The sequence below is a fragment of the Nansenia antarctica genome, assembly GCF_963989245.1.
Source record: "Nansenia antarctica genome assembly, chromosome: 6".
NCBI lineage: Eukaryota > Metazoa > Chordata > Actinopteri > Argentiniformes > Microstomatidae > Nansenia > Nansenia antarctica.
The window spans coordinates 4,167,145-4,194,638 of NC_137676.1; the positions used below are offsets into that span (position 1 = coordinate 4,167,145).

Genomic DNA, 27,494 nt, shown 5'->3' on the forward strand with positions numbered 1-27,494 from the left:
CGATGGACACGTTTTGTGCCAGCAGCACGGTCCTCTAATAGGTTCAGACAAACAAGCGCTCAGTAAATCACTGCTACACAGTCCTCTGTGTGCCGTGTGCTGCCTGCCTGTGTGTACAGTATTTGTGCTGTGCACTGTGTTTTTCCAGTACCATATGTCTGCCATAGACCCCAGGACGGTGCTGAACAGGGAGAGAGAGAGAAAGAGAAGGAGGAGAGGGGGAGGGGGAGAGGAGGCGGTCTGAGGTAACCGAGTGGACGTGAGGGAGGCCGTGGCTGCACAAGGCTAAGCATAAACTCTGCCACTTCATCTGAAAACAATGGGGGGAGAGTGGAGGACACTGAATGCCCTCTCCTCCACATGTCTCCATTGTCTGTGCTCTCCCACTTTACTCCTCCTCCTCCTCCTCCTGAGCGGGGGGGGGGGGGGGGTGAAAGAGGGAGGGATGAAGGGATGGAGAGAGGGAGAGGGAGAGGAGGGAGGGGGGGGGTGTTGGTGGTGGTAGTAGGGGGGGCTGTGTGTGTGTGTGTGTGGGGGTCTGGGGCTGTGTTCTTTCTCCTCTGTCTGTGTGTGTGTGTGTGTGTGTGCGAATGCACAGACGGTTCAGTAGTAATTTGATGTGTGTCTCGGGGGACGTTGATGGATTAAAGCTAAGCAGCTCCATTTCGCTGTACCACCTGATCTCCCTCTGCCTGTGCCCCATATAAAGGCTGGCGTGATTGCTGATCTCAGCTAGTCTGACAGTCTCTCTCTCTCTCTCTCTCGTACTGCCTGCTCCCTCCTCTCTCTCTCTCTCTCTCCTGCTCTCTCGCTCTCTCGCTCTCTCTCTCTCTCTGCTGCTGCCTCTATCACATCTTCTCTTTCCTCTCTGGTCCCTGAAGCCTACTGCATCACAGGAGCTATCCAGTGCTGAACAGTAGGAGGAGGAGAGGGTTTTTATTTTTTCAGATTTTTTTGAAAGCTGGGGGAGCTGTAGAGTGCCACCACCACCACCACCACCACCACGCACGCCACAGCACTCGCCTCACCGCCCGCCCGCCCGCCCGCCGCTGAAGCCTTGTTCTCCTCTGGGTTTCCATTTTCCTTTTTCTCTTCTCTTTATGTTTTTTGGAGGTTGTCTTCTTGTCGTCCAACAACAACAAAATCACCACCACAACAAGGATTACTGTCAAGCCAGCGTTTTTTTTCGCCTGTGTTTTTCGCCTGCTGCTGCTGCTTTCTTTTCGGGGGGTTAGAGGGGGTCTTTTTTGGTTTTTTGCCTCGCTCCTCTCTCTCTCTCTCTCTCTCTCTCTCTCTCTCTCTCTCTCTCTCTCTCATGCGTGTTTCTCGGGTCTGTGTTTTTCTTATTCTTTGAAACATGCCCCGTTCCTTTTTGGTGAAGAAAATCAAGCTCGATGATTTCTCTTCGTCCAACGTGGCCACCTCCAACCACCACCATCATCACCACCACCACTTGGATGACTCCTTTACTTTTGCACGCTCCATAACAGACTCGGTGACGAGCCTAGGGGTCCGTCTGAGTGAGAATGGTGAGTTTGCATGCCTCTGCATAACCCTCTTCTTCCTCTTCCTCCACACGTCCTAGCTTTAGAGTCTATGGGGGTGTGCAAGCTAGCCACCACTGCTACACTGCTCACCCCTGTTAACAGAGCTTTAGTAGGTTGATTTCAGCAAGCGTATGGTTTTTTCAGTAGTAGCTACAGTGGTACTGGAACACCATTGGAATTCTCTCGTTCTGTGTGTGTGTGTGTGTGTGTGTGCAAAATTGTGCTGGGGTGAAATTGTGCTTCACCCTATGACAACACATGCCTTTTGTCTGTGAATTAACAACAGATGTTACGTTATTGTAAAGCCGGCTGATTTTTAGTCAGTAGCATCAGTATCCCAAATAATCCCCTCCAGTCCCACCACCACCACCACCCCCAACCCCCCACCCCCACCGGGCTCCCAGACTTTTGTTTTTTGACACTGATGACGGTCAGACACAATCCAGGTCACAGTAGAGGATCAGCTTATGCAAAATAGGGAACGCAACGTGCCTCTCCTCCCGTCAGTGGCTTCTCTCTCTCTCTCACTATGTTATCTGTGTTTCAACAACATGCACCAAATACTGGTGGAGGAGAGCATGAGCATGTTAACACGTTAGCCTGTCTAACCCCTCTCTCTCTCTCTCTCTCTCTCTCTCTCTCTGGTCTTTGTGTTTGAGCCAATAAACTCATGTGAACGTGAGAGAGATGAGTGCCGGATGATACATTTGTCCTTAGCTGTTATTGTCCTTGAGTTCCCATCACAGTCCGAACACCAACCCCCCCCTGTTCCCCCCCAACCCCCACCCCTCCCCGTCCCCCTCGTCCACCCTGCCCCGTCCCCCCCCTCCTCCCCTTCCCATCCAACTGGAGCATGCACTGTCTCCCCCACCCCCACCCCCACCCCCATCCCCGTCCCCCCCACATCCCCCCACATCCTCACATCCCCCCCCCCCCTTGCCTGCTACAACATCTCTCTCCTCCTTCCGGGCGTTTGAAAGACTAGCACGGGGGGTAGAGTTTCAGCCGTGCAGGCCTAGTGCCGCCACAGGAGACATGAAGGCACTGTACAGTTACGTTACTGCCGATGTGAGGTGGTGGTGGGGGGCTCGGTTAGAGAGGCGGGGGGGGGAGGTAGGAGGGAGGAGAGAGGAGAGAGGAGAGAGAGGGGGGGGGGGAGGTAGAGGAGAAGGAGAAAAAGGAGACAAAAATGCTTAGGGCAGCATTGAGGGTGATCACGTGACACGCGGTGTAACAGTAAACATGAAGAAAGGGCACATAGCTGCGCTGTGGACTGACTAACACAGGACAGACAGCGCGGGCAGCAGCAGCAGCAGCACACTAGCTAAGCTCCCAGTCAGGGGCTGGCGGGCGGAGAGAGGCGTCCTTCACTTTCAGAGTGCATGTTCATGTTTTAAGCTAGCTTCCATTTTGTGGCCATATTGAGGATGCCAGATGTCTCTCTGTCTCTCTTTGTTATGGTTTTGTTATTTTAGCAGTAGAAAGAAAGAAGCACATTATGTAGTAGAGTCCAGGTTCAACACGTGAACGATGCCCACTTGTTATTCAATAACGTTAACGCCATGTTACAGCCAGGGAATGTTAGGTTAGCAGAAAACCGAGGGGCAAAAAAAAAAGCACATGTTTGTGTCGAGAGTTGTTAATGACCAAATAAGGTGGTGATAGATTGTCTGTTACACTAAGGGTACATAGACTGTTACAGGATGGTTGATAAATTAACTTGTGTGTTTTTATTTAGAAAGAAATGCTACAAGGTCATCCTAAACTCATGAAAGCAAATGAATTATAAAAGCTTGAGTTGGATGTTATTTTTTAAGCGTTAAGATATTGTTCTGTACAGACACATCCTGACACAAACATTCTCAACCCTTTGTTAGACACACGAATAAGGATGTTCTTTCTCACTCTCTATTGTTCAGTCTTTGATTGCAAAAAATTAATAAAAACCCAATGCTCCTTTTCTTATTCTGAGACAGATAATGAGGCATTTTGAGGTGCAAAAAATTTACAGAAATATTATGGATGACTACATTAGCTCCAACAATCATAATTTTATGCAGACAAAACAACAACCTTTGTTTTTCATTGTACCCTCTCTAAATGCATGAGAATTCACAACATTGTCGAAATGCCTAGCGTCAGCACTTCTTTTTTTCTTCCCCCCATTGTGGAGACATTTGACTTGAAGTGTCTGTGGAACAACAAAGAAGAGGGTGTCTGAGAGCCACCATTAATGACATGCTTGCTTTGCACTATTAGACCGACCGAGCCTGCCTGCGAACTGCAAAGGTTGATGTACCATTAGCCCTACATGATGAACTGCTCGCCTGACCTTAAGTAATTGAAACCTGTTACGCAAGCGTGTTTACGTTTTTCCTGAGGATAAAAAAAACCAACTAAAACATTGCTCCATATCCTATAAATATAGTCTCTCTAACAAGCCATACCTTTGTCTATTGTCCTGTTGTGCAAGCATCCACTCTCTCTAAAAGCATTTTAGTCCTGTGACACAATGGATTGGTGTGACGGTGGTTGGTTTTTTTGTGTGAGGTGGGAAGGCGGGGAGGGCGGGGGGTGCGGGGGGAATAGATAGACACAGAAGAGGTTAACAATAGGAGTGGGTTATAAAGCCCAAACATAGCCTCTGGCTTTCATTAGCAGGACCTGTGTCTCCCCCAGTCCCAGGGTGTCAATGGGAGATGGCTTGCTAAGAGAGCATTCAATTGATTTTCTAATGACCTGTTTCTTACAGCCACTTCAGCCAGCTCGCTGTTGCGTGCAGGTGATCCTCTTCACAAAACAATAATAGTGATTTTTTGCTTCTGTTGTAATCCCCTGTATCACGTTTCAAGTCTAAACCTCTCTCTCTCTCTCTCTCTCTCTCTCTCTCTCTCTCTCTCTCTCTCTCTCTCTCTCTCTCTCTCTCTCTCTCTCTCTCTCTCTCTCTCCACCATTGAACCATGGCTGAATGGGATATTACTGTGTGGCCCTGTCACTAGGATCTGCAACTTGCATTATCTTCTTCCCCAACACCCCGCTGTTCTAACAGCTGTACTATTTTACAGACGATGGGCTATTGATCAGGGGCAAAACTTTGAATTTCATTAAAAAGCAGTCAATACTTAATTTCCACCGCTTGCTGCACACAGCGCTTCGGATTGGCGTTTTTTTCTGCAGATATGCACTATTTCTCTCAGGGAAGAGAAAAGAAATTGCACCACATGTAGACGACTTGCAATCATATTTTTTTTTGTCTTATTTTTTTTTTCTGCAGCAGCAACCTTTCAAAGGTAAAACACTCAGAGGAATCAGATGAATGCCTGGCGCTGCTGGGCTAGTGTTAGAGGAGAGACAGAGATGTTTAGCTCTTTACAGCTTGCCAGGAAGCCTTTTAGGTCCACTTGGCTGCCTCACAATAAAGGTAGCTTATATATAGCAGGCATTAGGAAGTCTAGACCCAGAGTACCTGCCTGTAATGCAAAAATATGTCAATAATATAATGAGGAATGTCAAACACAAACTTTAGAGGTGCGCTCATGTTGCGAGGATGATTCCTACCATTTGTTCCTAGCGAACGTTGAGCTATCACACTACAAATAATGAGCAAAATGGATGAACTGGAAAAACGTAAAAAAAAAAGAAACCAGTTGTTGGCAGCCACTTGTTGAAGTTGAATTGGTCAAACAGATAGCTAGAGGCCGCAGCCATGGAAGATTGACATGCCTTATTATGAGAGAATATTATCTTGGTGAGGGTGAGGCTACCCGAGGAGACCACTTGGAGTAAGGCGGCTTCACTTCACAAGAGGGCCCTGCTGTAATGAGCTATTATCTCCATGTTGCAGCCACCACTCTACGCTGTGTAACTCTGCATATAAATGTATCTGAATATGTAATGTTGGTTGTTTTACTGCATCATAGAGGGCTGTGGTTAAATATAGGTATTTAAATTTAAAAGCTGTGTGATTCGGGGAGAAAAAAAATCGCAATTAGTTTGTATTGACTCTTCATTTACGAGAGGCAATCACTGGGATGTAATAATCATATAATCACACAGTCACACACTTCATGAATCCACCACAACTAACTGTCTAACTGTCTAATGTGTGTGTGTGTGTGTGTGTGTGTGTGTTCCCCAGGCTACATCCAGGATTACATCACACCATCTGTATACCAGGGGGAGAAGAAGATGGAGCTCAAGCTGGCGTCTCCCGTCTCCGACCCCCTCTACAGCCAGGTGAGCGGCGGCGGGGGGGAGGGCTACTGCGCCGACCCCACCCTGGAGCACCCCGACCTGGAGCACCCCGACAGCCCCCAGTCCGGCATGACGGCCAGCGGCTTCTACAGCGGCGGGGAGTCGGAGGCCCTGACCGAGGGCTACACCATGGATGCCTTCTTCATCTCCGACGGGCGCTCGCGGCGGAAGGGAGAGGGTGGTGACGGAGGCCGCGGAGGGGGAGGAGCCAAGGCAGGCGGCGGCAGCGGGGGTGCTAGCGGTAGCGCCTCTACGGCCGACGAGGACGGGGAGGCGGGGGGCCCCGGCGTGGCACGCTACTCCTGCAACGAATGCGGCAAGACGTACGCCACCTCCTCCAACCTCAGCAGGCACAAGCAGACGCACCGGAGCCTGGACAGCAAGATGGCGCGCAAGTGTCCCACCTGCGACAAGGTGTACGTGTCCATGCCGGCGCTGGCCATGCACATCCTCACCCACGACCTCAAGCACAAGTGTGACGTGTGCAGCAAGGCCTTCAGCAGGCCCTGGCTGCTGCAGGGTCACATGCGCTCGCACACCGGGGAGAAGCCGTTCGCCTGCGCCCACTGCGGCAAAGCCTTTGCTGACCGCTCAAACCTCCGCGCCCACATGCAAACACACTCTGCCTTCAAGCACTACCGATGCAAGCGCTGCAATAAGACCTTCGCCCTGAAGTCCTACCTGAACAAGCACTATGAGTCAGCCTGCTTCAAAGGCTCCGCGGACGAAGACGATTCCGGCTCCGAAGACTGAAAAACTAAAAACAAACTACAAACTACGAAACAGGAAACAGGAAACAGGAAGGAAGCAGAATCTGAAACCCTTATTGTAGGTTCTCAACCAATAACCCCCTTCACTCTGCCCTCCATGCCTTTTTTCTTCCCTTTTTTAGAAAGCAATATTTTCACTGAGATTACGTGAAGAAACTATTATGATCAAGGCAAGACAATTTCAAAAAAGATGCTGGATTTTTCTCTCCCCTGCACAGTAGCTAAACGTCCACAGATACAATCAAAGACCAATTGCCCAAAATACTGTAGTTGTAATAACTAACACACACACACACACACACACACACACACACACGTGCGCATGTGCACACTCACACTCACACACACACACACACACACACACACACACACACACACTCACACACAGACACAGACACACACACACACACACACACACACACACACACACACACACACACACACACACGCACACACACAATTATATATGAGGCCTGGCATGTGAATTTTTATCAATGACTATAATGATATTGATATCAATAGTAATAATATTTAGATTCCTGATATTTTATAGCAAATAGTATGGGAAAAAGAAAAAAAAATAACAATAAAAAGGACTGTAACAGTGTTCTTTTGTTTTTTAGAGACAAAAATGACCTCTTGTATTTTTATGCTGCTTTTTATTTGCTAAGAATTGAATTCTTTTGCAACTGCCAACATGAACTTTTTATGAAAATGTGAACTATGACAGTATTTGCAAAAAAGGGAAATAATTTCAAAGTTAAAAACATACCCTTTTTGTCACACTTATATGTTCTAATTCAGCGGGTGTTATTTTTCTATTGTCAGTCTGAATAAGTTATTTTTTTGTGCCAATTATTCCTTGATTATGAAAAGCAAAGTATCTTTGTAACTGTGGGTATTCAGTGGACAACTTCTAGCGAAACAAATTCAACAAATATAAAAGCAAATCACTTCAGCTGAGTGAATCATCGGATCATGGGCCATGGGTCATCTTCAGTTGTATAAAAGCAGTCTTCTTTTTGATGTTTTCTAGAGACCTGTTGAACAGGTTCTGGTATCACAAGATACCGATCAAAGTACCGTTCTTTAGATACTGACAACTAGGACAATAATACTGGGAGCCAAACCAAATTCTCTGTTGTTATAAGTGCCATGTGCAGTGACTTGTCTATAGCAATGAAAACCCTCTCTGGTCTTCCTCCACTTAGGTGGCTCGCATGACCCACCTCGACGGTGCAATCTCTCAGTCTTAATAAGCAATGTTTAACCATTATTTGAGGCGCTCCCCCTCTTCAAGCATTACCTCAGAAAGAAGAAGGTATGAACTCACGCGCCCTCAGTTACAAAGTAATTGTCCAGTCTTTCATTTTGTCTTTTTATTTGTTGCTGAAAGCTCTGTCGACCATTAAGCTCTGTCTACCATTACCTTCCTATGACCTTGTAAATCATTTATTTATTTACTTATTCATCTGTTTATTTATTGGTTTGTTTATTAATTTGTCTATTTATTTATGTATCTATTTATTGTCTATTTATTGACCAATTTATTTATTGACTCAGTTATTTATGTTTGTTAATCTATTCACGTGTTGAAATATTACTTTCCATTGACCTTGTAAGATGCTGCTGATCTTCAAAGAAAATGTTTATATGCATGAAACTGTAGAGAGTCCATGGGACTTAGTTTTTTAAAGAGGAACAATGTATAGTGTCAGCGGTACTTCAAACAAATGAATGCAGATTATATTTGTTCACGGCAATAACTTCACTGGTACGGCAATTGACTTGTGTAATAATCATAGCTGACCTGTTTGCAGTCAAATTAGGGCAATAAACTGAAACAAATGAACAAGAAAAGCAAAGGAATCCTCCATCTTGTTCACTGTCTCCACATTCTGAGTGAATATTGCTTCCCTTTGAATTCTCATTATGGTATGCATTAATCTCCTGAGATTAAAAAATAATCAATATATACATAGGCCTATATATACAAAAAATAATACAAAAATACACTTGTAAAAAAGAATCCCCAAAAATGCTGACACATTCGAGCTTCCATATTCTCGTATTCAAAAGTAGTGGTGGAAATTTGTATTTTTGACATTACGTTAGAAACGTGTTGATAAGCCAACAGGTTGACTTCCACTGCTCGATAGGTTGTTCAGACTGAGACGCATCCATCCATCATCCCAGAGAAGGACAGAGAGAACGGTTGTTTATTCCCCGGTGGATTAGTTAGGCGATAATAACAACAGCAATGCAGTAATTATAAAACCGTGTCATCACAATTGCTCCCCAGATTACTGAGAGCTTGGTTGCACGTCACTGCTGCTCTTGCAAAAGTTTTCAATCGTGGGATTGGTCAATTGATCTGTGAGGTAGAGGGTCCCTGTCTGTCTGTATGTGTGGCTATGGCTTTGCAAGGGAACTATACAGTATCCTAACTACACTGAATATACCTAGAGGTATTATCATTTCAAAGTCCCAGTCAGTCCCTCCTCACAGTTAAACGAAAAATTAAAAACAACACGTCCAATTATAGAGTATGTGTGTGAGTTGCCTCGGCATTCTGGGAACAAACAGTGTCAGACAGCAGAAGCAGCAATATTTCGAGCACCATCTTGTCATAACGGGGCATTAATTTCAGTCACTGTGGCATCAGAAACCCTGTCAGGTGGCTCACACTTCAGCTCCAACCCAAGCCTGTTGGTGTGTGTTATTTTTTTCCACCGCAAGCGGCTTGAATTGACTCTTTTAACTGTAACAAAGACTCTATGGCACATTATTGAAGTGAGAGGCGATAATGATGCATTGCCCCTCACTCTCCCCCCCCCCCCACCACCACCACCATGTCCTCGGTGGTTCACGCCCCCTCGAGCAGGGGCTGTGAGCAGACGCGTGGTGGTGGTGTACGGGGATGTGCCGGCCCGGGATTGGTGGAGAGGGCCGTGGCGTGTGGGAGGATAACAGGTGTTTGCAGACAGACTGCAGATAGGGAGAGTAATTGAGTTGGTGAGCGACCTCCAAGGGGGAAGGTCAAGCACCAGCAGGCAAATGCACTGTCAGCTATTTTGCATATTCTAAATGGATGACACAATCCCAGTAATGGCGAGCCTTCTCCTTAAAAACCCGTGGGGGAATAAACTGCCTTCTCGTTCGTTCGTGTGTTTCCCCTCCTACCTTCCTTCCTTTTCAATCTCTCTCATCCCACTCCCTCTGTTGATCACTCCCCGGCCATCTAACCATCTAGGACGGTCACAGGTTAGCTCACCACAGCCCTGGTGATGGTTCTGTATGTGTTGTTCAAAGGCAGCTGTATCCTGAGCAACTTGTGGCATACAGTGGTTAGTTTGCTGAGTATTTTCTTATTAGGAAATAATTAGGAAAGGAAAATATTGTTGTTCCAGTAAAAATAGGGTATCATCCATCAGCGAGACAGAGGTGATCAATTCTACAGCAACGGATGGAATTAAACAAACTAGTTCCTGCAATACAGTATGAATAAAATGTGGTTTGACAAGCTTCCCTTTTTAAAATTCTTTTGTAGCTTATTTTTGTAATTACAGGAGGGATCCTCGTCTGTTTTGTAATTACAGGAGGGATCCTTGTCTGTTTTGAGCAATATCTCAACCAAGTTGCACTGTATTTCCTGTTTCCCTTTGGTTGTAAAATCAAGCTTATATGGTCCAAAAATGAATGCTTAATGCAGAAAAGGAGGTACATTTTTTTTCTTCTGAAACACGGTGGATTTTATAAAAAGGGAAAACATTGTTCCTCTTTGATGATTTTGTAAATATATTTGTATATATATCACAGCAATAATATGACAATGCATGTGGACATTTAATTGTTTGCTCTTTTCTTTTCTTTTTTAAATTATGTTGTCTTTTGTAAAGAAGGCAAGTACAGGTACCAATTGCAGTTTGGGTGGCAATGTGAATCAGGGAAAGTCTTAATTAAAAGCTATCTGTCGCAGGTTACCAACTACACTCCACTACTCTGTGTATTCTGGAAGATTTGTCCATGTTCTTTTTCTTTTCCTTTTTTTTCCTTTTATTTATGTGCCCGGCTTGGCTGCGTAATGATGAAAAGTGCCAAAAAGTATGATTTCCATGACAAAAGCCTTCAACATATGGTAGGCTGCTTGAAACCTTCCATATGGTCCTCAAATTCAGATTTTCTACTTTCTTTCTTTCTCTCTCGCTCTCTCACTCTCTCTTTCTCGCTTTCTCTATCTTTCTCTATCTTCTCTATCACTTTCTGTCTTTCTCTATTTTCAACCAAGTGTGAAGAAACTTAAGCCATGATTGCTGAGGGATGTTTTGGTTTCTTTTTATTCTGCTACAATTAATAATGATGATTAACAATAATGGTGATAAAGTAAATAAAAACAATAGCACAAAGTAATCCACAGGTCCGTTTTTTATTTCCGTGGTGTGGCCGCAAGCCTGGGATCAGGCCAACTGTTAATTTAATCTATTGTTTTCAAACCCTTTGAGGAGTTACTGTGATTTGTCATGTTCTCCATAACAATGGCAGCTGTCAGACTGTAATTACATTAGATTAGATTCGATGCAGTATTTCTTTATTGTCGGATTTCTATAAATGTTTGCTTCGCTCATAGAAAAATGCACTGCGATTGGATACAAACATACAAATTAATGTGTAACAAGACAAGAAATGGCAGCTTAAGGACTTTTCCATAACATAACTGGAACCCCCCCCCCCCTCCCCTCATATACTCGATATTGCTGATCCCCTTATTATCCATTTGGTAGAACATGGCGCTAACAATGCTTAGGTTGTGGGTTTCAAGTGATGATTGATTGGTATTAACGGGCCCCCAAAGTGTGCCAAGAAATCATTCCCCGCACCATTACACCACTTGAATGAATGAGACGGTGTACAGGTGTTCCCTAATAAAGTGTTCAGTGAGTGTAGCTTTCAACGATTCCACATTTCACATACTATTGCTCCTTATAGAATGAGTGGGTCTATCCCCACGCCCCCTAAGGTGGACCTACTTGTTCATAAAGGTCAGTGTCGTGTGGTACCAATTATTTTGGGCGCCTGAGTGACCAGTATGGACAGGTACCACCTCCTGGATGGCTCCCTGAATGGCAACAGCACACACTCTGAGTGGAGCACCTGGGAGGGCTCCTCTGCTGTTCTGTTTGCCATCCTCAGCATGTTTGAGTCCTATAGCTATCCAGGGGGGTGTTCCATCAACGTTGCTAAAGTAAAATTCAGGCTTATTCTGATAAATCTCGCGAGACTTCTTATAAAAAAATAAGCCAGGATTTTCCTTTAGCGACGTTGATGGAATACCCCCCAGGAAGGTTATGGAGATTTATTTTTAGGCTGTTTTCCAGCAGGCTTGTCAGCCTGGCTTTCACCAGTAGGCTACTGTGATCCTGTTGTACCACACAGTGATGCAATACTACAAAAGAAATTGGGAGAAGACAAGCCTGCTGAAGTTGAGTATTTCCGAGCTTGTCCCGAAAGACCTCAGCGTGCACAGAAAGAACACTGTCAAAAGTCAGCTCTCAAAAACAAGAAGAAGAAAAAAAAAAAGCAATAAAACAGAAATATGACTTAAAATAAGCAGAAATAACCATCTGCCCAACAGAACAGGAAAATGTCACTTGCGAAGCTTTTCTTAAAACAAGTAACATATATCTTAAAACTAGCTAAAAACTAACTTTTGTCAGACAAAAAACAAGCATATAATGCCTTGATTTAAGATAAGATAGAGTTCATCTGACTTAGATTGACCTTTTGCAGTGTACATGCACTGTGGCACCTTAGCACACACATAGTCCACATGGACACTCCATCTTAGGAACATGGAGTCAACATGCACTCCCAGGTGTCTATAGGAGTGAACCTGCTCCTGGATGTGTTTGTTGTGAATGATGACCCACTGACCTTTGACCTGGGGTTAAAGATAACCTCCTGTGTTCTTTTGTAACAATCACACAACTGCATGTTTACAACATAGGCTGTTTACACTGTCTATGTCCAGTACCCTGGATGAGGTACCCTGGGTGAGGTACCCTGTGTGAGGTACCCTGCTGTGTGAGGTAGCCTGTGTGAGGTAACCTGTGTGAGGTCACCTGTGTGAGGTAGCCTGTGTGAGGTAGCCTGTATGAGGTACCCTGCTGTGTGAGGTAGCCTGTGTGAGGTAACCTGTGTGAGGTCACCTGTGTGAGGTAATCTGTGTGAGGTAGCCTGTGTGAGGTAGCCTGTATGAGGTAGCCTGTGTGAGGTAGCCTGTGTGAGGTAATCTGTGTGAGGTCACCTGTGTGAGGTAGCCTGTGTGAGGTAATCTGTGTGAGGTACCCTGTGTGAGGTCACCTGTGTGAGGTAGCCTGTGTGAGGTAATCTGTGTGAGGTAGCCTGTGTGAGGTCACCTGTGTGAGGTCACCTGTGTGAGGTAGCCTGTGTTAGGTAGCCTGTATGAGGTAGCCTGTGTGAGGTAATCTGTGTGAGGTCACCTGTGTGAGGTAATCTGTGTGAGGTAGCCTGTGTGAGGTAGCCTGTGGGAGGTAATCTGTGTGAGGTAGCCTGTGTGAGGTAATCTGTGTGAGGTAGCCTGTGTGAGGTCACCTGTGTGAGGTAATCTGTGTGAGGTAGCCTGTGGGAGGTCACCTGTGTGAGGTAGCCTGTGTGAGGTAGCCTGTGTGAGGTAATCTGTGTGAGGTAGCCTGTGGGAGGTAGCCTGTGTGAGGTCGCCTGTGTGAGGTAGCCTGTGTGAGGTCACCTGTGTGAGGTAGCCTGTGTGAGGTAGCCTGTGTGAGGTCACCTGTGTGAGGTAGCCTGTGTGAGGTAGCCTGTGTGAGGTAATCTGTGTGAGGTAATCTGTGTGAGGTAGCCTGTGTGAGGTAGCCTGTGTGAGGTATCCTGTGTGAGGTAATCTGTGTGAGGTAGCCTGTGTGAGGTAGCCTGTGTAAGGTCACCTGGGTGAGGTACCCTGTGTGAGGTAGCCTGTGTGAGGTAGTCTGTGTGAGGTAATCTGTGTGAGGTAACCTGTGTGAGGTCACCTGTGTGAGGTAGCCTGTGTGAGGTAATCTGTGTGAGGTAGCCTGTGTGAGGTAGCCTTTGTGAGGTCACCTACATTTACATTTACATTTTTGGCATTTAGCAGACGCCTTATTCCAAAGCGACTTAGAATATGTGTGAGGTAGCCTGTGTGAGGTCACCTGTGTGATTGTCACCTGTGTGAGGTCGTTGTTGTCATCCATCAGGGCAGGGCGTCGTCGCCGCCGTCGGAGAATCGATGCTTGTTGTTGTGACTGGCGCAGTCGTTGATGAACAGGACGAAGCTCACACACAGCCATGCTTCACTGTAACAAATGGTCCCAGTGCACGGGATGCTGCGTCTACTAATATACTGATTCTTCACGGCCTTCCAACATGTCCTATTAGAGAGGGAAGATCCAATCATAATCTTGAATGCTGTTTTCTATCAAAAAAAGCAGCTTTCGCTGACTCTTTTACGTAATCAGTGGCTCGTTTCTGATTTCCCTCAATGTCACCCGATGGATCTCCTATTAGAGGAAATGATTGTAATCATCAAATCAATCTGATAACTTGTAATTGACAACACCAATGCCAATAATCAATGTTGTTTTCTGTCAGAAAATATGAGTCGTCTATTTTTCTCGACGCCTTTGCCCACGCAAAACAGGACGGATAAATCCTGGTTATGGCAATCCGTTATATTTCTGTAACTGAAACACAGGGTAATATTAAAAGCACAGGCATCTGTTCCAGCGCTATTAAGACATTCTTGATCATTACATTTTAATGGAACATCGATTTTATGCTGGAGCCCTTCCTTCACAGTGACTGAAAAGCCAAAGAGAAAAATATGGAGCAAAATAAAAATGAATCATGGCAGCGGATGAGGATTATTATTCTGGGGCTTTTCTTGATTGGTTTCCAGGGAATATACAAGACTTGAATTCAATCGCTGGTGTCCTTCAGTGTCCTCCAGCAGCAATAAAACAGTATAATGAGACAGCGTGCTGGCTGTGGACATCGGAGGGTCTGTAGAACATTCATTCATAGGGACACTTCCTCCACCAAGCCTGGGAACAAAACTGTTCAGTATCATACGCTGCGACAACAGTACCTGTATCTCCCTATTAGTCATTATAACACAATGTTTATTTTGTTTTATCGCTGACACATTTGTTCATACATATCAATAAAGTACACTGGAAGCGTTTCTCCCCTATCACACCTATCCAGATAGCTCAACTCTAGTCGTATACCTTAGTGGCGTTTTCCCTCTAGGAACCCATATCTGGATGTCTTCATACCATATGCCCCGAATTCCTAAAGTGATACGACAATTACTCAGCACAAGTATGGCACGGCAGATGCCGTTCCTAATCCTGTGTTCAGGATGGAGGATAAACAGGTCATTTCATTACACATTAAATACACGGTAAAGTAGAGATCTATGGAATCCAATTATACCCCCATAACTTACCCCCGTCGTGTGCCGTGTGAAATAGAAAGGGGGCTGTAAACATTCAGACAGTGAGAGACTTATGGATGGCAAGATGTCTAGAACGTTCCACTGCGAACGACAGGCTGGCCACCATCTCCTCCACCCAGCCATTAAGAGCATATCAACTGAATTATTGAATACCGACCTGCAATATTGAACATGCTACACTTATTCCTCTTCAGTGAGATTGACCTCAGATCACCCCACTCCCACCCCCCCTCCCCCCTCCCCCCACCCCCCATCTTTTAAAGTAACTGTCATGCTGAAAAAAATCTATCTCTATCCCCTCGGAAGAAATGGGGGCTTTAGGGTAGCTCAACGGTAGCATAATACTATCTGTTCTTCAGCACCATGGACAGGGGTAACCAACAAGGCAAGCGTATTCGATTCTCAATGATGACCAATTATAATAGGGTGGTGGTGGGCAAGTGTGACTAAGATTGTATTAGCTAGTCTACTGTACTGTTGCTCGAGTAGTCTGTCTGTTGTCCTACACTACTGTGTAGAAAGAAGTGCAAATATATATGTTATAACGATAACAAATGTAAGTAAAAGCGTTTTTTTTTCGTCAACCGTATGCTGCCCGTGAAGAGCTTGTAGATGATTGAGTGTTCTAAACTGTCGGTTCTGCATGTTGCCAGGTTGGCCAATTCCCCCCTCTGTGATTTTGGAAGTAGAGTAACTCACAGTGTCCCTGAAGCTGACACCCAGAGCTGTCTCCCACCTGGCGTGGCCCCATACATTGATTCTACCATACATCTGGCGCCATCTGATGGCAGGTTCAGTCAACATGTGATGGACCTGCAGCTTCACAATACAATACTCTGTTAACCTGCATGGGAGCCTTGTTGGAGGCAGGGGGGTGGTATTCCATCAACGAAGCTAAAGGAAAATCGAGGGTTATTTTGATAAATCTCGCAAGACTTTATAAAAATAAGCCTAGATTTTCCTTTAGAGATGTTGATGGAATACCCCCCTCGGTTCAGGAGGGGCGAAAACAAATCTTATGGCTAGCAGAACGTGAGGATCTGTGAATGCCGTGTCTGTAGTAGTAACCTTTGATTGATTCAAGTTCATGAACTTTGGTAATCATCATAACGTAATGGCTCCTTTTAAGATAGAAAATCGATAAGATACACTTACTGACAGACATTAGCAGTCGAAGAAGCAAGAAGAAGAGGAAGAAGAAGAGGAAGAAGAAGAAGAAGAAAATAACATGGCTTTAAAAACATGGCTTAACGGCTTTATTGCTAGCATCAACAAGGTGCTGCAACTCACCAGTTGGTTCAGAGGCAGTCAAGGGCAGGCCAAATGCATTGTAAACTGGCCCTTTAAGAGCCAACAGTTTGTCTTTGCACATTCAGTGTCAGTTGAGTCTGCATCACAGGAGAGAGAAGCTCATTAGAGCATCTCCACTCCTCCCTGTTCCACCGAGTGAGACTGCCAGACTCTTTAGTTCACTGTTCTTGATGTTTGCGCGGTGTTTATGTAAAACCCATCTGTTTCCTCCCCTCTCTCTTGGCAGAGGGTCCTCGCCGTCCTTCTGCTTCCCTTTTTGAAGTCATGTCAAAATCATATTTTTGTGCATTCAAAACATCCAAGCTTCAACATGCAGGCGAGAGAAAAGAAAAAAAAAGGAGAAGAGAAGAAAGAGAACATTGTTTGAAGAAAGGCACAAGTCCGACACCTTGCCAAGCAATTGTTTTCTTTTTCCCCTTTCCCAAAAAGTAAATGAATCGCAATTGAGTAATCAAGTGTTTCAGGGGCAACTTCATATTCCTGGTTTAATGGTGCTTAACAGCAGTGGGTTCATGTGTATAATAACTGATCATGCTTATAATCTATTACAACCAATCAATAACACACCTTATTGAGGTTATTATTCAATTATACAAATATTATTATTATTATTATTATGATTGAAAAATAGATGATTAATTTTGTTGATTTATTTTGATCCAATTGTTGGGGATTGTTGATATTAGAAGCAGGGTTGTAATGGAGAGTGAAAACAGTGTCTTCTCCACCCCCTCTGGATATGCTTGGTTAACCTGCCAGCATGTTTCTCTCTGCAAGGCGAGAAAGAAGCTGCTCGTAGAAGCACTCACTAAAACCCCCAATCTGAGGAACAGTGGTGGATAGACAGCGTTGTAAATAACTGCTGCAGAGAGACCACAAGCAAAGCATGACCGTCACAGTGTGAGAAACATCAGTCACAGATTCAAGCTGTAAAAACACCCCAACCACCAGCCGGTGACTTTAATAAACCATGTCACAATTAAAGCTACCTTCATCTATCACAGAGTTGGAGTTTAAAGATTGAAGAAATCGCCGTCAGAATAATAATGATCACTTTAAAAGCATGTCAATGTGGTAAAAAAAAAAAAAGAACCCACAGCCAGATATAAATAAAAATAGCTCATATCCTTGTCAGGGTGGCTGGCAGGTAATTTTCTTTCTGGAGCTCTAGCGTGACAATCCTATGGGGACTGAAATCTAATATTAACACCAAATCATTATGTGGGGAACTGTTCTTCCATGACCTGCCGTTGTACCTGTGTGACTAACTCAATCTTGGTAATTGAGATACGTTAGTGACTGGAATACAACGCCGCCGCGACTCCTTCAGATACATCCCAGGCAGGGGTTGGCTAATTTACATGTCCGTGGGATTTGAGTGACAACGCCTGTATCTTCCTGTTTCTTCCTTCCCCCTGTGATGCTCTGTTGCGGTTCACGGTGTAGGTAGTGGTGGTTTCGGGTTGATTGACAGCAAAGCCTTGACTTGACTGTGGCATTAGATGTATAAAATAACTGATGCAGAGACAAGCTACTACAGGGGGGTGCTGGATGTTGTGCTCAGACGCCTGTTTGAACGTCTATATTTAAAACAACACAGAGTCATGCAAATATTTACACAGAGTCATGCAAATATCTTCAAAGGTTACAGCAGACGAACGGTGATGTCAACATTTCGGGGGGCTTTTCACAGGGGAAAGAATGTTTGGCAGTTGAGTGAAAAATATCTCTATAATCTATACAGAGTTGCAGAGTGCTGTTGAGGTAGACCCAAGGTGACAATGATGAATAGGAAACGCGCTCTGCTCAATTAGCTATTGTTCATAACAATCATAAATTACGGTGTCGTTGCTTGATTGATCGAATCATCACCGAATCATCACAGTAATTCCCCAAAAACAACGTAACTAAACCTAGAGTGTATTTGAGATGTTACCCCACATCACTGCTGATTTTATATTTCCCCTATTCTCTTTCCTGTTGTTGATTTGTACGTATTGTTTACCGTATGCGCATTAAATGGACTCTCGCATGTAAACTGCAGCTGATCTCCCTTGTGACCAATTAATCGACAACATAGTTAATGCACTAACATTGTAGTTCAGTATTGTGATAATTCAATGGAATGACCTGTCTCTCCCTGTCCAGGAAATCATTTTTAATGGTCTCGTTAGTAAGAGAATGTGACTCTGGGTTGGAGAAACAAACAATGGTCTATTTCCACTAATGTACTAAAGATCTTTGAAGCTTGCCGGGGTACCTGGGAGTAGAGTGGGCCCAGACGTCCTATTCGTTTCCACAGCAACCTGTCTGGGTTTCTTTGAAATTCCTACAAAAATAGAATTTTAGACACACATCCAAGTGCTCTTTGAAGGAAAAGGCATAATATCATGTTCTAACACTCAACAGTATGACAACATGAACCTCATTATAAAAGATTGTCACCTAAAGAGTCTGTGCCCATGTATTTTGTATTTATTCTTTTCAACCGCACAACTAATTGCTAGGATGAATTTTAATGAGCAATATTGGGTCTTTTTTTTAGTCCACAAACTTTCATCTAGTCCACTGTTAACTGCAGTTTTCTGATTAAACGGCTATGATTCAGATGATTCAAGAGATTCGAGATTCAAGTGAAGCCTGAGGAGGACTGAGGCAGAGGACGTTTCTGTGAACATTGACTTTATTTGTTTGTCTTTTCCCTAAGATTTCAAAACACAGACAAAAATAGCAACATTTAACATTTGCTTCACATTATATAGTAAGCAAAGGTCATATCTTCCGTTTATGTTAGCAAGTAGCCTTTGTTTGCAGGAATAATAATAATATGCCTAATAAGGTAAAGAGTGATAATTATGCCAACAGTAGCTGTGTGAACAACGCTTGCGGGTAATGCGCCGACGGGCAGAGACGAAGGACAAGGGATCGCTCCAGGCGTAATGATGAGGCTTGTGTTAAAAATGTTGACGTTTGCGTGTGTTTAAGACCTGTCTAGAAAATACACTCTGTCTGTACGACTTCACATTTACAAAACAACAACTGGAACAGATAGTAACAGCTCTCAGACAATCGTGCCACTCCAGAGCTCAGCATGGATACTAAGCACAGCGAAGACAGGTCTATTAACTGGGACAAACGTCGACCAGGTTCATATCATAACGTACCAATATGGATGTTGTCTCCCACGTGCTCGATGACCTCCAAGTTCAGAGCCTTATGAATACTGGACCGCGAAGGTGAAAGTTACCGTCGTCTTGGCATTTAATGTTATGAGACAGAATGTAGAACCTGTTGATTCAATAACATGTAGGCCTACTTACGGATACCGCTTGTTAAGTCGTGACGTGTTTCCGGGTCCAACGTTGGCTGAGGCGCTGTCTTCGAAATGCCGAAATAATAATAATAATAAATTATATTTATATAGCGCTTTTCCGACGCTCAAATACCCTGACAATATGGAGAAAACGGGAAAGTATTGTGTCCCTTGTTGTATGAATAGATCCGAGTCTAAAAAACGATTAAACTGTCATTCTACCGCTGTAGTTCACAGGTACTCTGGTGCGGAGAATTTCTGGTTTGGACTCGGAAATGGCTAAACGTCATTTTTGACGTCAGACTTAACAAGCGGATAGAGAGTTCTACAATTACTCCGGTGTTATTATGACCATTACTACATACCCTGGGGATGTGACCATTTGCATTAGGAATCTTTCAAACTACTTTTTGTTGTTGTTGTTGTTGTTGCATAAACCAGCAAAGATAATCAAGTGAACTTTCAGACCTACAGACTTACAGTATTTGGGCGCCTCAAACCCAAATCTACGGTATAGTTGGACTACCTGGGATTGGCTTCGAGTCACTTCCAGTAGGCGTAGGCTACATTAGGCCTGTTGCAGACATGGTTATATTATAGTCAACATTATGGAGAATCAACAGTATCTGATTTAACTGCAGTGCATGTACTGACCAGCAGATGGAAATGTAACTCTTTACAGTACGCCTACAGGATCAGATAGATAGACAGACAGACAGACAGACAGACAGACAGATAGATAGACAGGTACTTTATTGATCCCCCAGGGGAAATTCAGGCGTTACAACAGCTCAGACCACAAAAACAACAACAACAACAACAACAACAACAACAAAATAAAGTGACAATTGAAGAATAGGCTAAAATAAAATAGACACAAAGGTAAGGCTTAACATCCTCCATCTTAACATCAGGCTTGTACACAGTATCAGGCTTGTACACAGTATCAGGCTTGTACACAAACACACAAGCACATCAGTAATCCCCTTTTTTACATACACAGTGTGAGTAGCCCTACACTAAACAGTCTGCCCCTCAGCACTGCGTCTCCTAAAGACACCCGCTTTCCCCTCTACTGTGTCCCTAAAAACTTCTATTGCCCCCCTTGTACTGTTTCTCTGTTTCTCCAGTGTCAAAAAAAACAAAACTAGGTTTAGAAGAAGGTGATAGAAGAAGGTTTTTCCTTCTATCAATGGCCCCGGGCCTGAGCTGGATTACTCTTCCTGCTACGACTGGTGGATTGATGATTCACTTGCTTAGTATTCAAATGTATTGATTCTAAGTCGCTTTGGAATAAGGCGTCTGCTAAATGCCAAAAATGTAAAAATGTCTAAACTGTTGCTTCTACTGGAGCGAACGAGTACACACTTCAGAAAGCTCGACACAATCATACTACAGCCCCGAGTCTCCTCAAGTCCCCATATGAGACATCAGACAGGATGTGGGAGGGGTCAGGTGGTGTCATGGGAACAGTGGTGGGTCTCCACAGTCCAGCCCGAAAAAAAGAAATGACTGGAAAAAGACAGTGTTCAGCTTGGAACTATGCAAGGCTATTTTAAGACAGGCTACTTTGAGGCAAGCGGCCCTTCCTCTCAGGGCACCGTTGGTCTCACTGACTGTTCGAGCCACGCTCTGTAAAAGGATGCCTCTTGTTAACCCTCTGACCCAGCCAGATTGTGTTTGTCATAGAGAGCGAGAAATTAGGAAGAGCTAAAGCCTTTCTCTGGGGAGGGCGAGGCCGAAGGTGAATTCATAAGGAAGTAAAGCTCATCTACAACAACGTTTTTTTTTTTTTGACCTTTGACCTTTGCATAACAGGGTATTTAATGACGTACCATAATAGACAGAATGGGGAAAAACGTTGCAATACGTGGCTCTATACCAGTGGGATTGGGTAATCACAAAGTAATTATTCACAACGACGAAGTAACAGCATTGTAAAGACAATCAGAATCAGAATCGGAATCGCTTTTAGTTTTATTACATCAATCTACGGGTACAAAGAGCAAGATTCTTGGGTTCAGGTTCATTACACTTTGGCATTGCAGCAGAAATACAAAATCAATAAAAGTATAAGCAGAATATAAAAAAATAAATCAATAAAAATAAATGAGAAGGTTATAAACCACAGTCAACAGTCAACAATAGCTGTATATACATCAATAATAGAATAGGTGATAGCAGCAGAATGCAAATCAGCATATCAACCTTCTTAATGTAAACAACATTACGGAAAGTTCAGGTTCAAGTAATATCAGGTTGTACAAAAACGCTGTGCAGGTTGTAGTGCGATGTGACACACTGTCATACGGTGTGCAATATGGTGCAAAAATTGAGCCGTATAGAGTTAAAGTATCTGAAAGTCTGAAAGTATACTAAATAACTATACTAAAAGTATTACAGTTCAGTAAGACGATATTGTTCCTACAGTAATTACTGTGTGATCTACACAGGCGTAAGACAAACTCGATTCAAAGAATAGCTAAATAGGGTTAAATGATATGTAGCGCAGGGTTTTTGGTCCTAATCTTCAGTTTTATAGCCATGCAATTTGCCATTGAACCATACTGTACATTCCATGACATAAATTGTATGATGATGATGATGATGATGATGACGATGATGTTGATGATGAGGAGGAATCCAGGGACATCATAGTCATACATTTATACAGCATGCATCATTTATATAATACAGTTTGTGGTCATGAAGACATCTGGCCTTGCTTGATAAATTGTACAGTCTGAGTAACTCTGACAGAGTTCACGGACAAAAGCCCCTGATTATACGGCCCCTGTACAGCCAGACCTTTGATCTAGGAGGAAGGTAGCTAAGCAGCGAAGGACGAAGGTGATTGCTCCATTAGAGAGCTAGACTGCGCATAGCGAGCTCCAACCCCTGCCTCTGCGGCCCCCCGGCCTCCCTCGGCGGCCATGGAGGAAGTGGAGGGAGACTATAGCGACGTGAAAGACACATACATTTCTCCAAAGAATCGTTGCGTGTGAGAAGATTTCCTGTTTCTCCACAACTGTTGTGGGGAAGTCACCATATCCTCAAAGGGGTTTTGACACGCAAAACGCTTGTTAACAGAATTACTCCCGTGGGTGTTGGGGAGAGTGCACCTGCTATTTGAGTAGATTGATTCCATGGGTGGCGCTGTGCTTTATCTCGGAGGGGTTTTGTTTGTAGGGTGAAAGGGGGATGAAGTGGGATTTGAAGGGATGTACAGTAGAAGAATTCAACTTTGAGCTACACAGAGGCCTCACATTCTTTTTCAGGCTGTTCTTAACTGAAGTCAATTTCATAGGCTGCCAACGTTTCCATAACATTTTTGGCATTTAGCAGACGCCTTATTCCAGCAGGACGCCTTATTCCAAAGCAAACTTACAACAAAATACATTTGACTAAGTAAGTGAATCATCTCTCCGTCAGTCTTAGTAGGAAAAAAGTAATCTAAAAGCTCAATCCAGGGGCCATTGTCAGTCGTCGTGCTAGAAAACTGCCAACATTAACATTTCCATGACATGCTCCCAGGCTCCTACTTTTCTGAGATTCCACTGTAGATCTTAAGCCCTATACAGTTTTCACATTGAAATTACAATGCAAACGAACTACTACGGTACCACAGCAGAGGAATTACCACTGAAACTAAGATTAGATGTTCTTCCAGGCAGAAGGCCCTTTTCTTCTTTGGCTCTCTCCCCTCTCGCTTGCCTATCCCTGGTGTGTCTGTAACTTGATCCGCTCCAGTGGTGAAACTAGAATCTCCAAAGTCCTCAAAGGACATTACGCTTTCTCTCTTTTCCCTTGCATGGACCAAAGCTTCCACACAGGAGTCTTTAACTGCCGCCCTTGATCCCTCTTGCTTTGCCTAGAGTCAGTTTCAATAAAAAAGGCTGGAAAGTCACCTCCGGTAAGCCAGCTCAGCTCACCCATTTGTTCCAGTTTGGGAGGGATTACTCCAGAGCACTTTTGAAGGGTCTTTGTTGGGCGAGCGAGGGGATGTTGCCTCTCTGGAGCTCCCAATCTGGAATGCCGTGAGACTGCTGGCCACCACAGGCGTGTAATGTGTGCCAGACTTTTTTTTTTTTTCTTCCTGATGCCTCCTTCTTGACAGCCTGCCTGGATGGGCTGCTCCGAAGATACAGAACCGCCAACTCTGTGAATACATTATGAACTCTGTGGATGTGACATGAATACTGTAATTCAAAGTGTGACCTTGTATCTCCAACAGCGAGGTCAAAGAAACGCACTTAGGTTAATAATAATAATAATAATAATAATAATAATATATGTCATTTGGCTGAGGCTTTTATCCGAAGCAACTTACATTGTAGTGCTTGAGTATTTTTCTGTATATATGGTCCCAGCGGGATTCAACCCCACAACCTCCGCATTATTAGCATCAAGCTCTGCCAACTGAGCACAGGTTCTCTCACAGGGACAACCGAGGAACCATTTGTGATTTTTTTTTAGAAAGAGTGTGAGAGAGCGAGTGAGAGAGAGTGAGTGAGATCCACTTTATTTAATTTCTTTTTAAAAATATGTTTTAGAGCATTTCTGCTTTATTGGGACAGAGACAGTAGAGAGTGACAGGAAGGATGGGTGAGAGAGAGAAGGGATGACATACAGGATATGTTGAATAGAACCAGGGACCTTGCAATATGCTGTATGCACATTAGAGCGTTACGCCACTAAGCGCCCCAAGAGATCCACTTCATGAATGGGCTTCTTGTCCGTTTTAGGTAGGAACCTACCCTCTGACCTCGTCTGTGGGGGTTCAGTGGGACTCAGTGTGGGATGGTCTGCTTGTTTAAGGTATTCTGGACGGTCTGGACGAAGACAGCGTTAGAGTTTGTCCTCTCTGACACTGAGTTGCGGTTCCCAGAGCTGCCTGGCTGAATAGCATGGGGCTCTGCAGGTGGCGGAGCTGTCGTCTCATCACCGTGGATAAATGGCAACACTTCCTCCGGATAGACATAAGAGCCTTTCAAAACCCCTGTGAAAAATGAGTGTTGTTCTTAAATATGGCTTAACCCTCCCATTTGCCTGACACACATACACAAGCATGCACACACGCACACACACACACACGCACGCACGCTCGCACGCTCGCACGCGCACGCACACACACACACACACACACACACACACTCACACATACACATTGATACAATATGCCCTCATGTGTCATAGTATGATTATTTCACCACATGGGCTTATTTCGTAATACCATTGAGACCGGTTATTGAGTCATGCATGAGATTAAACCACATACTGACAATTAAGGCGCATTTCAAACATCAATAGTTTGGTTTATTAAAGGGATGTTCCACTTCATACATTTGTTTTCCTGTTTTGGGTTTTGTTGATTAGCCCAGACAGTTTTAATTACATACTGCTTTCTTACACAGTGATTAGTCATATTTTGGGGCTGAAAATAATGTCCAAAACACCTTGCAGACACTCCAATCAAATTTATACTGTACAACTTAATCCTTCTCTAAAGACTGTCTCATTATTTTTCTTCTGAAAAGTAAGTTTATTACTGTGTATGCTGTAAACAAAGAAAAGAGAAAAAAAAGTAATACATTTTAGCATTTTCTTTGCATTGTTAAAAAAAATACTAAAGTGGATGCCATTATTCTTTGTGGCTGGATAGAGTTTTACATAACACCTTCTTGTCTAAGGAGTGTGAAGCCCAATTTAATTTGAGAACAGTTCCCATATCATAACTTCAAAAAAACGCATTATGTCGAAGGTGTTTGATTTCCCACCTCAGGATAATTTGCTTCCTAGAAAATGCCTTCGGAAGTCTAATCTTTATTTATAGACAGGTTCAGAGTAACGTAATCCCCCTCCGGAGTCAGTTAAGGTCTTAGTACTTCAAAGGGCCCTCGGTGATGCTTTAGAAAGTGAGATTGGGTTGGACAGTCTTGTGGGTCAGGGTTGTTGATGCAGCTGAGCCAGAGTGTGGTGGTTAGATGGCGCTGGTCACAGGGGGTGGTGGGGACATGTTTGTGAGACCTGGCCTTTGGTGACATGACTGTTTTTTAATGTCAGGGGGTTTCTAAGTCAGCCATTTGCCCCCTTACTTTGTTTGCCCCAAACCCCAGACCCCGTAAGCGCGCGGGTGTCCCTGGATCACCCCTGGACATCTGCCTAATGTTTATTTACTCAACACTTAACTTTCTCTCACTGCCCAAGCAAACCTACTCAGCATGGGGTGGGGCAGTTTAGCTACTGGGGGAAGATGCTTCTTGTAGATAGGCTGACTGTCTAAAACTGAAATGGATAGTTGAAATATTTTTGTTTACCAAGAGAAGCATGCAGAATGTGATTTTCCCCTGGGAAAATGTTTTTTTCCGCCTGGCGCTGCATGCTTACAAGAAACCACATTCCCTCCACAGTTTCTTGCATCAGCAATGTTAGAAAAAAAAAAAAAAAAAACTTTTCACAACTCAGACACATTTGGACATACTGTATCTACTTATGTGTTTCCATTGATCTATGTAGAGGAATACAGTGTTTATTCAGAATGATTTAATGGTGGATTACTATAACCAATCCAGCTGTATCCCTCTGTACAGTACAGTAGGCTATGCCATACACATGCAATTATATTTAATGGGTTTCTATTCGGAAATACGTTGGAAAGCGTAATCCTATTATTATACATACAGTACCATCACATTCCATGTGGACAATCATTATCTGGAAAGGTTCCCCTGTGGACCCAAAGCCAAAAAGGGACTGAATGATGCTTTACGTAAAAGCAGGCACTAAACTGTCTCTAATTACTGAGGCATGTATAGTACCTTGATATGTGCAAGACATATCCCATTTATAAGGCTATATAGTATATTTATGCAATGTATAAGGACGCACCAATATTCATAGAAGATTTTCCGAATTGATAATGACTCTACATTACGAATGTGGTTTGGTGCTCTTCGGCAGCGTTACTTTGTGAAAACACAATGTGTGTTTGTGCTACCGAGAGAAAACAAACCTCAGTGGGCGACAGGGCCATAAACATGTCAGACAAACACGCAGTAGCCCGCCGCAAACCGCTAATGTGGTCTCCTATGCATGCATGGATGGATGAGCACAGATAGGCCTAATGTTGTACAACAGCCGTAATAACATACAGTAGCCATGTAGATAGTCACTTCAACAAAGTTTATGATAATAATATTGCTGATAATTATAGTAATAACAATTAATTACAAACACAGTAGGCTACTAGTTATAGGCCTAACAATGACAACAACAATACAACAATAATAATAACATATCATATAATAAAACGAAATATCACTTAACATTATTATCAATAACACTACTACTATTATTATTAATAATATTATTTGTTCATTATTATTTGTTTATAAATTACATGTATCGGGAGGTTATTGGAGGTTATAGATTAGGAGAAAGGTATTAGGATTACCACGTGTTGTGGTAGCAGGCTACACCTCAGTTGGAGGTTGAACATCGCATGCCCATTGAAGCACCTCCTCCCGTCATCAGGATATAAGAGCTCTGTAGGCCAGCGCACCTAGTCTTTGAACATTAGTTTAACAGAGAAGAGATCCTCACTCTATGAACAGACATGACTTATGAGAAGTAAACATTCCCAAAACCTTTTTGGGAACTAGTATACATGTCTATGTAGTCTGCATTAGGCAATCGAGATGCATGCATAGAGGTTTCTTTAGGTGTTTCCTTTTTCCATTTTTTTTTTTTAATCTTGGGTCATCGTTTAGATAACCCAAACCATTTCG

At 43.7% G+C, this 27,494-nt stretch overlaps 1 protein-coding gene across 1 annotated transcript; it reads left to right on the forward strand.

The window, feature by feature from the left end:
• Window positions 1-1,357: 1,357 nt before the first annotated feature.
• scrt2 (scratch family zinc finger 2) lies at window positions 1,358-6,554 on the forward strand (the record flags this gene model as incomplete). Its single annotated transcript, XM_080533354.1, has 2 exons — window positions 1,358-1,529; window positions 5,686-6,554. The coding sequence occupies 2 exons, from the start codon at window positions 1,358-1,360 to the stop codon at window positions 6,552-6,554; spliced, it is 1,041 nt and encodes a 346-aa protein (XP_080389480.1).
• Window positions 6,555-27,494: the final 20,940 nt, after the last annotated feature.